The sequence below is a fragment of the Onthophagus taurus genome, chromosome 11, assembly GCF_036711975.1.
Source record: "Onthophagus taurus isolate NC chromosome 11, IU_Otau_3.0, whole genome shotgun sequence".
NCBI lineage: Eukaryota > Metazoa > Arthropoda > Insecta > Coleoptera > Scarabaeidae > Onthophagus > Onthophagus taurus.
This window is the reverse complement of record NC_091976.1, coordinates 14,403,167-14,421,013: the sequence shown is the minus strand read 5'-3', so window position 1 is coordinate 14,421,013 and position 17,847 is coordinate 14,403,167. Positions and strand designations below refer to the sequence as shown.

The window sequence follows — 17,847 nt, the reverse complement described above, 5'->3', positions numbered from 1 at the left end:
TAATGTATTATCAGTTTTTTAAATAACTTAATAAACCTAAATTAATATTAAATAACGTTTTTTCTTTAATTTTAAGTACTATACCTTTCCCTAGATCTTCATTTCGTATCTAACTTCATTTCGAAGTAATATTTGATACAAATGAATTACAATTTTTAATTTAAATATATTCACCCTTATATTTACTTTTTACTATTAATTATTTTAATCATTTAATTAAAAATTATTATTCTCTTATTTAAAAAAATAATAAATGGAAATTGTATCTAACTTTACATGATATATGACTTGACGTCAAACGTCAGGTGCAACGTGTCCATTTTAGTACGTCACTTTGTTTTAGAAAGACAACTGTGTTTTTTAAAAGGCTTAAAAAATGGAATTGGGGCCCACGGCGAGTCAAATTGACGAAGTGTTTCACCGTTTACGTGCAATACCCGCAAATAAGGTATAGTTCCCGATTTCTTAACTTAAAATACATTCAGTAAACATTTCCATCTTGTAATTTTATCTTTTTATTATAACATATTAATGATTAATTTCAGATGTGTTTCGATTGTAACGCGAAGAATCCCACTTGGTCGAGTGTAACATATGGTGTTTTTATCTGTATAGACTGTTCGGCTGTACATAGAAGTCTTGGAGTTCATTTAACCTTCGTCAGATCTACACAACTTGATACAAATTGGACATGGGTTCAATTAAGGCAAATGCAACTAGGTGGAAATTCGAATGCTGTAAGTCAAAATTGGTTTTGGATACTTAAAAATAGGTTGTAATTAATTTTATTGATTCAGTTACAATTTTTTAATCAACATAATTGTAATACAACTGACGCCCAAAAGAAGTATAATTCAAGAGGAGCCCAATTATATAGAGATAAATTGAATCAATTGGCATTAACTGCCTGTAAAAATACATCGGAGGTAAGAAAACAATTTGTTGTTCTTATTAATTTTTGAAAACGTTTGCTAATTTTGCATGATTTAACTATTTTTGTATTTTTATTATTCATGATTCATAAGCTCTTAGGCTGATTTCCTGGTTTATACCACAAATTTGATTTAAAAAGTTTCATATATTACATATTGCTTAGAAAAAATATGCTAAGTTCAGGTTCAAAGTTCGTTTTGAGTATTGCTAATGGATAAAAACCAAAATCATTCAGATTCCTTCACAGTTTCTCAGATGAAAGTTTAAAACTTTCCGCAAAACAGAAAGAGAGATATTAATATAGTATGTGTAAGACATTTGTGGAGCAACTTTCTTAGAAATCAGATAACAAATAAATTGCTTTTCTTAGAAATATGTACTCAACTGTGGTGGTCTGATATTTATAAGCCAGGGGTGGGCAGAGGTGAGATCAACAGGAGCCTTATACAAGTTTAATATTTCTTTTGTGAGCCATGTCATATTTCTAATAAAAGCGGATTAGATAGTTATGGGAATATTTATTGAAAAGTAAAGGATAATAGAAAAACAGCTAACAAAAAACAAAATATTTAATAATTATAAACTCGGCCAATTTGCCTTTGATAATTTTTTAAAATCCAGCGTATAATTTGTCAAGGCGGTTCGCAAGAATTCTTTGAGATGTTAATTAGTTAATTGTGAGCGATATTTTGTCTTAACTAACTTCATGTGTGAGTATAAACCCACAAGAATATGTTGTACCAAAAATTTAAAATAGTCGACAAGCTGCTTTCTTTAAATTAGGATATTTTCTCCCTGGGAAAGAGATTTGTGCTGAATTTATAATCTTCCTTTATTTCTAGTACTTCTACTTATCCTGACGCTATGTCGGATAGTATTATATCAGAAATTGAAAAACCATCTTGAATTATATCAATAGTAAATGGGTTGACAAAAAATGAAATTGTTGATTTAAAATTTCTCAGAATTCGTTTTCAAGTCTACAATTTTTTCTTGATATTCATTAATTTTATCTTCCGTAATATTAAAAAAACCATGCTTTTAAATGAGAAAAATGTTTAAAAGTTTTTGACTTCAGATCATTTTCAAAAAGCAACTATACAAATCACTTATAGTTTTTTCTTTTACTTGCAAAGCTAAATTGAGAGTTTGTAAGTGCTGCATGGTGTCAATCAGAAACAATAAATCTTGAAGCCAGCTTTCGTCTTCCAGTTCTAGCCATTGTCTTCTTTATTTTTTTAAAGATATGCAAATGTGAGTAAGTAATTCATTGAATCGGCTCAAAAACAAAACTGAACAATCTTACAATACAGTAAAGAAAGGTTCAAAAAAACTCTTGAACTGACCATGAGTTTTTGCATTTACGCGAATAAAGTTTATTATTTTCAAAACAATATTCCACATGTTTTCAAAATTTAAATATTTACTCATAATATGTCCACGATGAATTATGCATTGAACTGGTAATAGAGGTGAAAGATAGAAGGATTGATTTGAGGTATTGTGACAAATCAAGTTTAAGGATCTTGAATTGCAATCCATCCAACCAAATTCGATCGAAAGCTTGTGTAATGTCCAAGAAGAGCGCTGTTGTTACATTTTGTTTTCAAAACCATCTTCTATTACTTCAACTATTCATTTTAGTTGATGACTTGTTGAGTGTCCTTGTTTAAATCCGAATTGAAAAGGTGGTAATAACTGTTGTCTATTTAACTCATCCAGCAATCTTTTTTTTATAATCTTTTCAAGGAGTTTTGAACGTGGATAATAAACTAATTGGCCTATAGCTTTCTAGTTTAGATTTGCATTTACCTGGTTTATGAAATAATAGTATATTAGCATGCTTCCATAGTATTCAGGAAAGTATCCAAATGCTAAACATGCATTGAATAAGCTGGCTAGGTTAGCATAATATTTTCTTGGGAGGTTCATTAAAGCAGCTTTCTTCTTAGGTAATGAATTGGTTATTTCCTGAATTTCTTTGGATGATGTGGGACATTTTGCTCTATATATTGTCGAACATGCTGGATGTGATGTGCTGGATACTTGTTTAAGGGAATAGATACACAGGTAAGACGTTCTGCGAAGATCGTTGTTTTCTCTTCATCAGTAAAATAAGTTTTATTTTCCTTAATTATCGAAATATCATTCGGTTTCCGTAAAATTCTACGTGTGATTTTCCACATCTCTTGTTCACCTGGATTAGTATTGGATATGTATTGTTGGTATGATTCAAGGCGATATATTTCTATTTTCTCTTTTTACTTGATGCGACAATTGGTTAGATAATGTTCTGGATTTCTGTGGCGTTGCCATTCTCGACGAGCGTTGTGCTTTTGTTTAATTAATGCCAGAATTTCATTTGGGGTTGTGGAATTTCGCCGTTTTTGTATAGGTGGTTTACTGGTTGCTTGAACTACACTCTTAGTGATAGCTATTGTAATTTCTAATACATACGTATTGATTTGTTCTTCTGTGGTCAGGAGAGCATTATCATTTAAATCTATTGTACATCTGTCTTGAAATAGTTTCCAGTTTATTTTACCACTAATAAGTGAATTTTGTCTTGGGATTGTTGTAGGTGTTGTATCATACTTAATTATTACCGGGAGATGGTCTGAGTCTAATTCCGGTAGAACGCATTGTTGAGTCATTTTATAAAAATGTTTACTTAATGAATATCTAATATATCTGGTTAATGATTTGACCTATACGGATAATACGTGTAATCAGTTGGAGCTGCTATTTGAAAATTATATATGTTAGACAAGTTCAACAGCTTTTCTCCAGCAGGGTTTGAAATTCTACATCCCCATGTATGATGCTTGCTATTTAAGTCGCCGATTATTATTGTACTTTCAGTGATATTAAACAGTTTTTCAATATCACTTTCCAGCATCACTTTATTTGGTTGTCTATATGCTGCTGTTATTTTAATTGTTGCTTTATTTTGTCTTTCAATTTTTATTGATATTGTTTCAAAACTTTTACAATTATAAGTATGTTGTTTCCCAGTGCTTTAGGTGTTTTTTAACAAATATAGCTACTCCCCCTGAAATGATTCTGTGTTGCCTGTCATTACGATAGGTTTCGAAACCTGGTATGTTGAATTTCTCTGAATGACTTAAATGCGTTTCTGTTACGCATACTGTCTATGTTATGGCTTGCTATAAAGCCTTGGCTATAAAGCCTGCTTAGCACGCTATTTGTTGATGCCGTTTGCATTCCAATTAAGAAGTGTTAGATTACGTGTAGTTGGTTGATTAGATGTTGAATATCTTGGGAATTATGTGTGTTGTGATAAAATTTTTTATTTGTACTAAATATGGAGATATATTCATAAGGGATTCCAGTATGTTTGTTATAACTGATTGTTATAACTGACTGTTGGTATCGTTGGAGGAATTATTTGGGTTTGTTGCTTGTGCGTAGATTTGGGAAGGATATCTGGGAGGGATTGGGAATGTTGGTGGATGTTCTTCAAGTACTTGTTAACGCTTGATTGCGGGTATATGTTACATTAGGTTTATTTTTTTTTTAATTTTTGACAACCCTTGTAATTAGCTGAGTGATCCCCTTGGCAGTTTACACGTTGTGGTGGTGCTTTTCTTGATTTAGTGCAATCTTTAGTCAGATGATTTTCTTGACATTTTACACATCTTGGAGATAGTGTAAAATAATTTTTGGTGTGTCCGTATCTTTGGCATCTATGACATTTTGGTAAACCTGGCTGTTTTCTTCTGTTTTCTACCTCTTCAATTGCATGTTGTTTTCATGACCATTGTCATTTGCGGTGAGGTCTATGGCACAAATGGGTATAGAAAGTTTATGTTTGTTTAACAATCTTACTGCTTTTTTTATGGATAACTTTAGTCGAGTAAGTTCATCATTCTACTTCCTGTACAGTGATTGAGACAGGTATATTTTTTATCACAACTGAAATTATTTTTTCGTTTGGGTCTTTGTATGTGTAATATTCAACTGCAGTTTCATTATAAAATTAGACAAGTTTTCTGTAGTCCTCTATGTTTGTTAAGTTAATTTTGACCATTTATAATTTTTTATACTTGAAAGGTGAATCGGTGGTATTTTAATTATTGATTCATTTTGGGATGAATGTTGTGATTTTTCCCCGGTTTCTTCCAAGTTTTATAAAGGGAAAAATCTGTTAGAAGATGTTAGTTGGTTTGGATTCCAATTGTATTTCTTTTGGTTGTCCTCAATTGGAAAGATAGTTCAGCTTTTCTTTTGGATGATGATACCATTGTTTGTATTTGTCTCCCTTTCGGGAGATTAATGGATACTTATTTATTTTTTCTTATTATATGTATACAGGTGTCCCATATCTTCCGCATCAGAGCATTATACGGTTGAAGGATACATTATTTTGAAGATTTTTCTAATAAAAATTTTTCGAAATGTTTGTAATAACCGCACGACAACTGTTCGATAAGTAATTTGAAAGGTATTGGTCTACTCTATCAACACACAGTTTTCCTTATTGTGGTATTTCTCTTCGTAATGTCTACAGAATTGGTACCATGTATGGTAGATAGAAAAATTACGTCTCTTTTATCCTTCCATCTTAAAACCGTTACTTTCATTTTCTGGTGTGTTGACATAAAACCTCGCCTTTAAAACATCTTCTTTAGAACCATAAGATTTTTGGGATTCCCTCTTCTGTTTGATTTCATTGTTCCATAAGTATCTGTTGAGTGTAGACGAGAAGATTTTCCAACTTAACAGAGGAATAAAAAATGGTTTCAAGAGTTTCATTACTGCTTACGTTGACATAGGCAAGTGGCGATATTGGGGCTTACCGATTTATATCCAGATTTTGATTCATCGAGAAAATAACTTATATTATAAGATTAGATATAGATTATAACTTAAAAATTATTTAATTATTAATTATTCCCCAGCTCCATATCTGCCCCAATAATCTAGTTGCCTTTCTAACTCTCTGTCTCATTCCCTTCCCTTTTCCAACTTTTTTTGTCCATTTCACCCGTTTTTGTCGATTTTTGTTGATTTGCAGAATTTTGCAAACTTCGTTTTTTCATCATTCACCTCCAAATCCTTTCTACACTAATAAAAGAAGAATTTAAATGTAAAGATGAAATTATATTTGTTCTTCAGAATCTGTGCTACATATATGTTTCGAATCACAATAGAATCGTCATTAGGCACGACTAAAATTAAATTACCTAAATATATAATGTAACCAATAAAAATCAAAATATTCAATCCAATTACCGTCAAAATCAGGTTTATAAGTGAAGGTTGCAAATCATCAAACTCATTCCAAATATCTATGTTTAAATAAATCTTATCTCATATATAAATATTGTAACTTAATGTTATAGTGGAGTTCGTTGAATTCTCAACGTAAATAATACAGTTTAAAATCAATTGAAATTTCCTCGAATAAACGCATATAAATTCACTAGGACAGTTGGTCACAAGTCAAAATTAATATTAAAACAAACACGAAGTAAACAAGATCAAACGAAATTATAACCTTAAAATATATAGTCGGAATACGGTCACGTGAACGATATCTTCTTTTCAAATTTATCTTGTAGATAAACCCATCTACTAGCCAATCAGAGCGCTTAAAATAGCCGTAACTGTGGTAATAATCCCCTAGATAGCTTAACCAGAAGATGGTAGTAACGAGTCTGAATGATCAATGCATTAATTTTAAAAATAATCTGTTGGGATTGATGTCAGTTATATCGTTTAATAATAGCTCTGGGAAATTCTTCTTGTTTAACGCTATATAATATTCCTCGTATAGGCCCAACAGTTTTGATTTTTTAAGATTTTTAGTAATATTTATGTCTAGTTCGCTGGGTTTGTGTTTATATTCTTCAAGATGTTTATGAAAAGCGGAAGTATTTCTTGTGATGTGTTCTCTATATCTCAAAATAATGTTTCTTACTATTTGTCCTATATAGAATTTCTCGCAGTCGCTACATTTCAGTCTATAGATACCACTAATTTCGTTCTTTTTAAATTTGTGTTTGTTGTTTATAAGTAGTTGACTGATGTTAGTATTATTTGTGAAGGCAACATTAATATTTTGCTTGATTAGGTTTTCTTTAAATTTGTATTGCAGTCTAGGTTGGTAAGGTAATTTTAAATATGTTAGTTTTTGTTTACATCTAGGGAATATTAGGTTGTTAATATTATTTCTGTAAGTTGTTGTAGAAAGTCTGAATATCTTTTATCATATCCATTTTTAAATCCAATTTCAGTTATCTCTATTGCTAAGCAGAATGTGTTTAGCTCGATGGATGAAGAATCGGAAGGCTGCAGTTTTATGGCTCATGTAATTGAAAGAATTCTTAGGTATTACACAATCAGTAGCAGTTCACTTTCTATGTATATTGAAATTTAATGATTTATTATTTATATGTCTGCTTATATTTATATTTAGGAAATTAATGCCGCGGTTAGATTCCTTCTCGATAGTGAATTGTAAACAGCTTATATTATTGAAGACATTCGTGAGAGCACTAAGCATTGCGTGGTCACCTTCGTAAATTATTAATATACCGTCGACGTACCTTGTATAGAACTTAATATCTTTTGTAAATAAATGATATTTATCGGAGAACAGAGTGTTTTCAAAGGAACTAACAAAGATGTCAGATAGTATACCCGGTATTGGGGACCCTATTGGTAAACCGTCTTTCATTATATAATTATTATTGAAAATGAAAAAGTTCTGCTTGCAAACGTGATTAATTCTTCAATGAGGTTGTCAATGTCTCAGTTTCGATGTCATAAAAGTCGTTGATATATTGTAAAAGTGTCCTCTTGATGTGCATAGTATCGCTCACGGGTATGTTGCTATACAGATTCTTTATGTCAAATGAAATAAGCCTTGATTTATTGTTAATGGTGACATCCTTAAGTTTGTGTATTAGTTGTATGGAGTTTTTGCATCACGTTTCATTGTAGATTTAAAGTTTTCATGGAGAAATTTTTAATTGTTTTTGGAGATCTTTTCAGATGGAGTGTTAGCAGAGGGCTTATCTTATTTTTATTTATTAGGAGTTCAAGTTTTTTATGATATTGTAAGGTGGGGTCTTTATTAATGTGTTGTATGTTATTTTGTTTCAAAAATTCTACAGTTTTACTAATATATGTAACTTTATCGAGTATGACTAGACCTGCATTTTTGTCGCCTGGCGTTACAATCAGGTTATTTTCATCTACTTTCAGTTTGAGCCTATTAATATTCTTTATTATATTCTCTTGGTATTATGAGTTTTTATTTTTATTGCCTGTGCGTGAGTCTTTTAAATATTTTATGATTTTATTTTATTGTAATTCCAATATTATGGCCAATTCTATAGGTTTTTTATATTGTTGAATTGAGTATTTGTGTCCTAAATTTAAAACATCTATTTCGTCGCTTGAAAATTGTGTATTGCTAGATTAGTAAATCTTGGCGCAAAATTATTAACATATTTCTTATTATCAACTTTTATCGAGACATGTGTTTTATTTAGTGATATTCTTCTGATCTCAAGTTCTGCTGGTTGTTTGTCGTTTTCTTTACGAATCGTATTACAAATTTTAAAATTTGATTTGCCATTAGCATATTTATCGTTGTTCCGTCCAAGTATTATTGAAGTGTGCTGTTTTTCTTGATTATTCTTATCCTTTATCAGTCAATCCAGTTTGTTATTGTTATCATTCTTACTTTTTATGGTGTTGTAGAAGACTTCTCTAAAGAATTTATTCAATACAGCCTCGTGATCCTCCTCGTGATCCTCCTCTTCGATGTAATGCAATATTCTTTGCAGTTTTCTAAGTATTAGTTTCAAGATGGTATCTATTTTGCTGTTTTCGATGAAATAAACCTTTCTACATAGTATGTTTCCATCGATCTCATCATCCCTTTCAAGTCTTTAGCATCTGTTGCCATCACCACCAGGCATCTAAAAATATGCCACCCACCGCCCCGTTCTGTCCTCTCTTTAACCTTTCTTCCAGATCCCCTATATACGCCCCGAATAATCTGGGGCATATTGAGCATCAATAATTGAAAGAGCGGAGATGAAACTGACGAAATCCGAATTGAGAACATGACAATGTTGAGAACATATTATCTAAGTGCTTACATAATCTAACAGTTATTCTTTCCAGTATATAAGTACAACAAGGTAAAATATATTCGACGTAAATCCTTCAATTGATTAGGGATACTAATTTTCAAAATGGAAGGATCTAAACACATATCCATATTCTGGAAATACTAATTTCTGTAGACAATTATTAATTATATGACAAAGGAAAGTAACAAAGAAATTGAATTCGATAATGAACCAAAAACGGTTTTATGTTATGTAACTGCAAGATACTTAAAAGATGTCCACAGTTTCTTGAAATTTTGCTACCTGTGAGAGTGTTAGAATCAGTTTTTTTCTTGATAGATTTGCGAGTTTGTGTAATTCCTTGATTGTGTGTGGTACTTGAAACTAGCTAAAAATAGTTTATATTGGTGAACATCAACAAATTATAAATAGGAGTAATTTCCGGATTTACAATAACGAATCATCATTTAACATAACAAAATCTGTAGTCGATGTATTGCTAGTTATTATCATTTGAACAACAATGAATAAAAGGTTACCGACATTTATCTCCACCCACAACCTTTCGATATTTTTGTTAATCGCGCCCCATAGAAGTTTGAATATAAATTCTTTTTTAGTGCAATACCCTACATCTTTTCCATATCCTTTATTTTCTAGATTTCTCGATTTCTTAATAATATTCTTTTTGTTGTCTAAAGTTTCAAATTTAATAATTTTCGAAAAGAAAAAATTTGTGGTATAAAATAGGAATGTTTTACACTTCGTAGTAATTTTGCCATTAACATAGTGTTATAAAATAAAATTAGTTACATCTTCAACCGCACATTGAGGATCCTAAGGAGGATAAGGAGGTTGATTTCTTTAGCGAACACGAAAATTTCGTTCCCGAAGAATATTCATTAGGACCACCCCAGGTAAGTTCAAGCTTAGCTTTTTATCATTCATTTTTATTTTGTTCTTAAACATATCTTTAATTATAATCCACTTTATAAAAATTGTTTTTTGTTATAAAAGAAAAATTAAACAGCTCGTTATTTTAGCCCGTAATTCGAACAGCTCCACAAACCACGGCAAATACTCTCTTAGAAGAAGGTCCCAAAGTGGATTTTTCCACACATTATGGACGTGACGAGTCAAAGTCAAATATTACTAGTCGAAAACCGGCTTCAAGAAAACCTGGTGTAAGTTTTTTAAGATTTATTTTTATTTTATAATTAATGTTTATTAAAATTTTCTGTAGTTGGGTGGAAAAAAAGGTGGTCTTGGGGCTCAACGTGTAAAAACAAACTTTGCCGATATCGAACGACAAGCAGCTTTAGCCGAAGAATCAAGATTACGGGCTCATGAAGAAGCCGTAAAAGCAGCGGAACTCTCCGAGAAAGAAAAAGAAGAAAGAGATGCAGCGGTGAGACTCGCTTACAAAGACCTCAGTGTGCAACAACAACAAAAGGAGGAGCAAATGAAGAAAGTTGATCCGAAAAAAGCGGAACAACTCGAACGTTTAGGGATGGGATTAAATACGAGGTCGGGAATAAGTCATTCGGCTTTTAGTGACATGAAAACGATTACCCAGGAAAATGCACAGACGAGTTCGAGTGCTGCTTTATTAAGCAAAATGAGTATAAATTCGTCTTTGGACGATAAAGATGGATTCTTTGATGAATATTCGTTTTCGAGTGGATTTAGTATGGATAGAAATAGTGGAAATTCGACGAATAAGACTTTGGATTATTTGTTATCGCAAAATAAGTCGAGTTCGTCATCATCTAATTGGGGGTCAAGTTCGAATGTTGGGGATGATTTTGAGAAAATAGATAAACCAAAACCAAGAATGTGTAAGTATTTTGATCTAAATAACTACAAAAAACTACTTTTTATCTTAAATTATTTTATTTTTTAATTTCTTTTTAGCTGAAAAACATCCTCGTAGTGTAGATAATTCCGATATTGCCCAAAAGAAATTTGGTCAAGCAAAAGCGATCTCTTCCGATCAATTCTTCAATGACAATCGCAATGATTATGAAGCTAAAATGGAACTTAGTAAGTATCAAGGGTCAACCAGTATTTCTTCAGCGGATCTCTTTGGTAATGGAAATCAAAATCAAAGTTCGAATCAATCATTCCACACCCCGGATTTAGACGATGTTCGGGAAAGCGTTCGACAGGGAGTTACGAAAGTTGCGGGAAAAATCAGCTCCTTAGCAAATGGCGTTATGTCTTCCTTACAAGTAAGTTTTGAAAATAATCTTTTTGATTATTTACTTATTATTTATCTTTTTTGTTCACAAAGGAAAAGTATGGTTACTAGTATTTACTTCTTGTGGCTGGTAATTAAAACTACTGGTTAATATAAATAGAATATGTTATCTTGCAATGGACAACACACACACCAAATAGAACGAGCATAGGATGAAAGACTTAAAAAAAATTATTCTTCATTGCGTCCATTATCCACTTTTTCTTTTCTAAAACATAGTGAAATGGTAACCTTTTTTAACAAAATAAATGTTTTCATTTGTATGGTTATATTAGCGAAAAATGATGAAAATAAGAGTCGCTACTTTTTACATTTATCGTTATGAGGAAAAGGATATCGTTTAAAATCATTCTTACGACTTTCCTTTGAAAATGTAGAAATTTGAGGATCTTGATTTTAAGTGTTTTATTGGGAAAGTTGTAAGGATGAACCCTTTAATTATACATATTTATAACTACTTTTTAGAGATAATGTGTGGTTATATAAATATATTTGTTTTTAAAGAAAATAAACTTTGGTAGTGTATATAAAAATAAAAATGAGTCGGAATTTCCCAGTTGTTATCCGATCCTTCTTAGATCCTGCACAGTTTTAATCAAACATTATGAACATTCACCCTTCATGTTTTCAAAGTTATATTTACAGGTTGCAAGGATATTAGATGCTACTGTTGATCATAGAATGCTTGTTGACAAAAGAAAACAAAATATGTAAGATGGGAATTCGTGTGGGTAATAGGTTGTAGGAATGTTGCTATAAGGAACCCCTCTTACAAAGTATTTTTAAATAAATAATGAGGACAAGCCAATGAGTTGATAGTTATGAGGTTATGTATGAATATAATGATAAAGGATTATAAAATTAAAAATTTTCTAATAGAGTGTAGAGAATATAAAACAATAAAATTCTTAAATGGTATGTACATGAACAGATGACACAATTGCTCAGTTTAAGTGAATACATGATCCCTGAATTAGTTAATTGAAGGGTTACTTGTGTTTTTGTTTCTAGCAGAAAAACTTTTCTTTGCACATCCATACCAGTTTCTGATTTCTTACAATCACCTTTTTGTCTCTTAAATTTTTAAGTCCAACACCAGAAATTTAAAACGTCACTAATATGTCGCTTTTAGTAGTACTTTGCAAGTCTTTGCCCTTGTATGAAGCCAAGTTAGGTCGTTAAGATTTTTCCGTTTCATAGAATTCGAGAAAAGATATAGTTTCATAACTATTTAAGGGGGGAAACCATATTAGAACGTTCAAAAAATCGATTTTTTTATTGCATAAATCGTTAGCTTAACTATCCAAGAATACATTGTCAAAATTACAAACCGAAATTCGTGTTCGTTTAGATTTTATGAGCATGGAACCGAGCGGCCTGCCGTAGCCTATACTAGAGATGTGCGCGTGAGTGATTTTTTATGCCCGCTCACGATCTATACCACGCGGGTCACGCACACCACTTACGCGAATATATGAATCACGTGACACACGCATGATTCACCTGTGATGGCATTAGTGAAAAAGCTCAGCACTTACTATGGACTAGCGATTGGAAGACATAGATAATGTAGAAAATATGAAAACAGCGATTATGGCGACATAGTATTGTTGCCCATAGGGAGAAGACAGCTGGTGCGTGTGGCAGAAATGAACAGCTCTTGGAATGGAGCTTGCACCGCATCCTACTCCATTGCATCCCGACATATAGCAGGAAATTCTGCATATATATGAAGATTTATCGAGGGATGAATTACTGGAAAGATGTTTAGATGGCCACACGCAAAACGCAAATGAAAACTTTCACAATTTGCTCGACACGAGTGTTGCCTACAGGGAGAAGACAGCTGGTGCGTATGGCAGAAACGAACAGCTCTTGGAATGGAGCTTGCACCGCATCCTACTCTATTGCATCCCGATATACAGCAGGAAATTCTGCATATATATGAAGATTTATCAAGGGATGAATTACTGGAAAGATGTTTAGGTGGCCACACGCAAAACGCAAATGAAAGCTTTCACAATTTGGTGATTAGTTCCTAAACATTTGCACTCCGGATTAAAAGTCATCGAATTGGCATCGTACTTAGCCGCGGGTTTATTCAATGAAGGAAATTCATCCCTTCTGATGATCATGAACGAAGCAGGAATTGTAGTAGGCACGCAAAGCTTCAACTACGCTGAACAAATAGATAACCAACGCATGAGTCTACAGAATCGACGTAGTTCATTGAAGTCGAAGAAGGTCGGGAAGCTCGAAAAGCACTGCTGCAGGCGCAAAATGAAGCCTATGAGGAAGAAAAAGGACTAATGTATGGTGCTGGAATCGCGGATTAATCGGTGACTACTTTATATTATTGTTAACTTTTCTAAATTTCTAGTTTTCAAGATTTTTATTTCAAACGCGTTTTTCTCAAAATGACTTTTTTCGCATTTGCGGGAACTCTAACTCAAAAAGTAATGAACCAATCATTATGAAAATTGATAGTATGATTCTTTATGAAATTACGAAATATATGAACCAACTATTGAGATGATATCATGATTTGAAGAGAGTTTTTTTTGCATAATTAATAAAAAAAAAGTAAAATTTTAAGTAAATTTTTCCAATACCTGCAAAATTTTTAATTTCCGTTACATTTACCTGCATTGAGGTTCATATTCTTAAAAAATAAGTTATTAATCTAAAATGAAAAGCTTTTTGATATCAGATGAAAATTGAAATGGCTACACGTCCGCAATTGGAGAACTCTAGGTACGACGTCTAGCGGACATCAGTGCATAACTTTGTTATTTTTCGATAAAATTATTCAAAAAAAATTCACAAAAGTTGTTCGAAATGTAAACAAAATAGTGTCAAAATTGTATTAAATTCTAATTAATTCTTCCTACCCAAAAAAAATCCTAAAAAATTCATGAAAATCAGCTTCCTAATGTGGTTTCTCCCCTTAATTTTATTACAAAATTTAACGTCATTTTGGATCTATAATACCGTTGTCAAGAATTAATGACCTATTCACGATTGAAAAAACAAACACGTTTGAACACAAGTTATGACGTATTTATTGGAGCCGGTAGATGATGACTGGTTAATGTTCTGCTCTGTAAGTTTTGTTTTATAACAGGATAAGACACATTTATCATTTCACAGTCATCAGGACCATTTACAGAGTAAATGATCGAGATCTATACAGTAATACCCCGCAGTTACGCAATAGATGGGACTGACAGTAGCCGCGTAAATCGAAAATCGTGTAAGTCGAAATTCGATAAATACATATTATAAAATCAAGGATTAATAAATATTAATTTTGTGAAAAAAATATATGTACAGAATGGTTCAAATTCGATGTCCGAATAGGCTATCTCGGAAACGATAAGAGTTAGAAAAACAGTAACTAACATGTCTCGATCTCTTTTTTAAAAGAAATTCCACTGTCGAAAACCTCAAAGCGCTATCGTTAGAAAAACCGCGTAAGTACAGGGATGTATTAGTTGTATGTTCAACGACCAAAAATTTTCACTCAATTCAGTCAAGCATTTACGAGCCCTAACAACTATATATTGGAACATAATAAAATTTATATATAATCATTAACAATTATACAGATTATTTTGCTTTAATAAATTTTTCAAATGAATATCATTTGATGAGACAATTAACAACAATTTTGTCTAATGAACAACACAAAAAACTAAATACATATCCTATTACATCTAATTAAACTATAAAAATGTAGTTTGCCTGACAACTAAATATTGGGACATGGCATGATTTGTATTTCTAATATGGAGTAACATCGCCCTTATATTTTATAACCGCTTGAATTCGGTTGGGCATTGAATTCACTATGGTTCTGCACTGTTCAGGAGTAAGTCCATCCCAAATTTGTTTTATTTTGGCTTTAAGTTGTGGCAATGTCCGTTGTGGGTTGTTCCTCAAAGTTTGTTTCATTTTGTGCCACACTGTTTCAATTACATTCAGATCTGGACTATTGGAAGGCCAAGACAGGACATTAATATTTTGATCGCCAAACCACTTTTTGTAGTTTTGGCCGTATGACAAGCCGCTCATCAGCTAATCCTGCTGAAATATGTAATTTTCGCCAATATTTATTTTTTTTTATATTTGTTGATATTTTGCGGCGTTCACGGTGCCATCAATAAATTCAAAGCATCCTAATCCTGAAGCTGTCATACAGCCCCAAATCATTACTCCCTTCGGAAATTTTACACAACGTTTTAAACAATCTTTATGAAATGCTTTGTTTATTGCGAATTACGCGTTTACGGTAATCGCCAACACTTACATCAAATTTCGATTCATCGCTGAATATTACCCTGGACCAATCTGCTGACCAAGAGAGTTTAGATTTTGCCCATGTGAGCTTGGCTTTCTTTTGTTTTTCTGTTAACAGTGGTTTTTCTTTTGCCTATAAAACAATAATTTTCTAAATGCTCCATTTTTAAATTATTACTTGTAAGTAACACCTTGTAAAACTTTAATCCACTTTTAAGAATCCATTTGCGACAGCATTCCCTTGATAAATTTAATCCATTTTCATTATTCCATTCATCGGTAACTTGTCTTAAAGTATTTCTTCGTCCTTTTTTGCAAATTTTTACAAGTATTCTTTTATTTCTATCAGACTAACTTTGGACGACCTGAACTTTTACCCTTTTTTTCTAAAATTTGCCCAGTTTCCCCATAATGTTTGATTACATTCCACACTGTGCTTTTAGGAATATTAAGTTCGTCTGCAATTTCACGTATTGTTTTATTGCGGCAATAATTTTTAATTACTAATTCACGGATTTTTGACCCTGTAGAGATACCACTCACCATTTTAATTGATAAATACAGATTTACTCAACAGCAACAATGTTACAAGCTTTGGAACAAACCGGCAATTTGACATTTCATTTTACGTTGTTTCCACAGTTGTCACCACTGTCCCAATATTAAGTGGTCAGGTAAAATGTACATTTCTCTAGTTTAATTAGAAGTAATAGGATATGTATTTTGTTTTTTGTGTTGTTCATTAGACAAAATTGTTGCTAATTATCTATTCAAATGATATTAATCTGAAAAAATTATTAAAACAAAATAAACTGTTTAATTGTTGTTAATTTTATACACATTTTATTGTGTCTCAATATATAGTTCTTAGGGCTGGTAATCTTTAATACACGGTTTAATAGTTTGGTTTTATAACATTCGTTCGGTGGCAACATAAGAATTTCTTCCAGAAAAATCGGTGAGACTGTAATCATTTACAGTCAGTTCGTATATCATTTTTAAATCAAAATTGGATTTGTCGGAGATATAGCAATATATAATTCGATGTTTTGTTTTACATTAAATAATGTGGCATATTTAATTTACTTTATTTTTCAAATGATAAGAACTGTCCCACAAATGAAATCTTTATCATCAATTAATGAGTTGAAAAAAGTTAAAGCTTGACTGGGATATCTGGTTCTAGAATTAACCCTCTATTGCACGATTTATTAAGCCGACGTTACACGTAGCAGTTGACTGCTATGGCGGCAACTACGGAGGAGCGTGGTAACGGCTTTAGACTTTACAAAAAAAAGTTTTTCTGGTTTATTATGTTCAATATTGTTGATGAGTAAAAACAACAATATTTACAAACATTTATTTTCGAACAAAGAAATATGTTTTTTGTTTCCAATTGAGAACAATGTACGTAAAAACTACAGTTTTCCAAAATTAATATTAAATCTAGAAACGCAAGAAAAATCGACAAGAAGATGTAAACAAAATATTTGGGGTTAACGACATAACTGTATGTTTAATTGTCGCTTACAATGAAATTGTTTAAAACAATTATTGTTTTTGTGGAAACAGCAGTCCACTCTACACTTTTTCACACATAGTCTGAGATTTTCCGTAACAATTGTGGTTTTTACATCTTTCGCTCTTATCCGTGCGTAAAGGCCAATGTCCAATGTTGTCATACCTGATGTTATATGTGGGCCCAGGCTCATCACTTCTTCTTTTTGATGGAAAGGGTGAAGGAGAACAAATGCGTTATTTAATTGCTGGTTTATTTGGCGAAATAGTAACCAAACAGAAAAAATATGAAAATATGCGAAAATTGCATTTACGACTTTTCAATTTTATAGGATACAGATCTAATAGAGAATCTTGCAAATCCACGCTACCCATACGCATATTATATACAGTGGAACTTCGCATAACGAGCATAATTCGCACCAGGCCTATGCCTTATGTGTTTTGCTGTAACATTAAAATCACGTCTCTACGTCTCTGTAGGGTTAAGCGAGACAATTTATTTTATTTGTTATACGAAATACTCCTCGTTAAGCGAGGTTCCACTGTACAGTAACGTGTGGACGATCAATGTCCTTTCTACAATGCTCTGATTTAGAAAATCTTTTAATACTGGTTGGTTCTGTTCTTTGTTCGAACTTTGGACAGGTCTACACAATCACATAATTACGTTACTGACGGCACCCAAATTAGGTTCTCCTGGCAATAAGTTTACGCCTATTTTAC

The 17,847-nt window shown here is 32.0% G+C and overlaps 1 protein-coding gene across 2 annotated transcripts; it reads left to right on the top strand.

Annotated features, from left to right (window-relative positions):
- Positions 1 to 281: 281 nt before the first annotated feature.
- LOC111417664 (ADP-ribosylation factor GTPase activating protein 3) lies at positions 282 to 11,843 on the top strand. 2 transcript variants are annotated; one of them, XM_023050014.2, is made up of 8 exons: positions 282 to 448; positions 546 to 737; positions 798 to 926; positions 9,854 to 9,961; positions 10,088 to 10,228; positions 10,288 to 10,882; positions 10,959 to 11,275; positions 11,338 to 11,843. In XM_023050014.2, exons 1-8 carry the CDS (start codon positions 377 to 379, stop codon positions 11,353 to 11,355), a joined length of 1,572 nt encoding a protein of 523 aa, XP_022905782.2. In that variant the 5' UTR covers positions 282 to 376; the 3' UTR covers positions 11,356 to 11,843. The 2 variants fall into 2 exon arrangements, with proteins under 2 accessions (XP_022905782.2, XP_071055855.1); XM_071199754.1 differs by lacking the exon at positions 9,854 to 9,961.
- Positions 11,844 to 17,847: the final 6,004 nt, after the last annotated feature.

What these genes read in the sequence shown, in the direction of transcription:
- LOC111417664 (XM_023050014.2), top strand. Translation starts at nt 377, where the DNA reads ATGGAATTGGGGCCCACGGCGAGTCAAATTGACGAAGTGTTTCACCGT. An exon ending in TAGGTGGAAATTCGAATGCT is followed by an intron (nt 738 to 797) that starts GTAAGTCAAAAT and finishes TTATTGATTCAG; the next exon opens with TTACAATTTTTTAATCAACA. An exon ending in TAAACCAAAACCAAGAATGT is followed by an intron (nt 10,883 to 10,958) that starts GTAAGTATTTTG and finishes ATTTCTTTTTAG; the next exon opens with CTGAAAAACATCCTCGTAGT.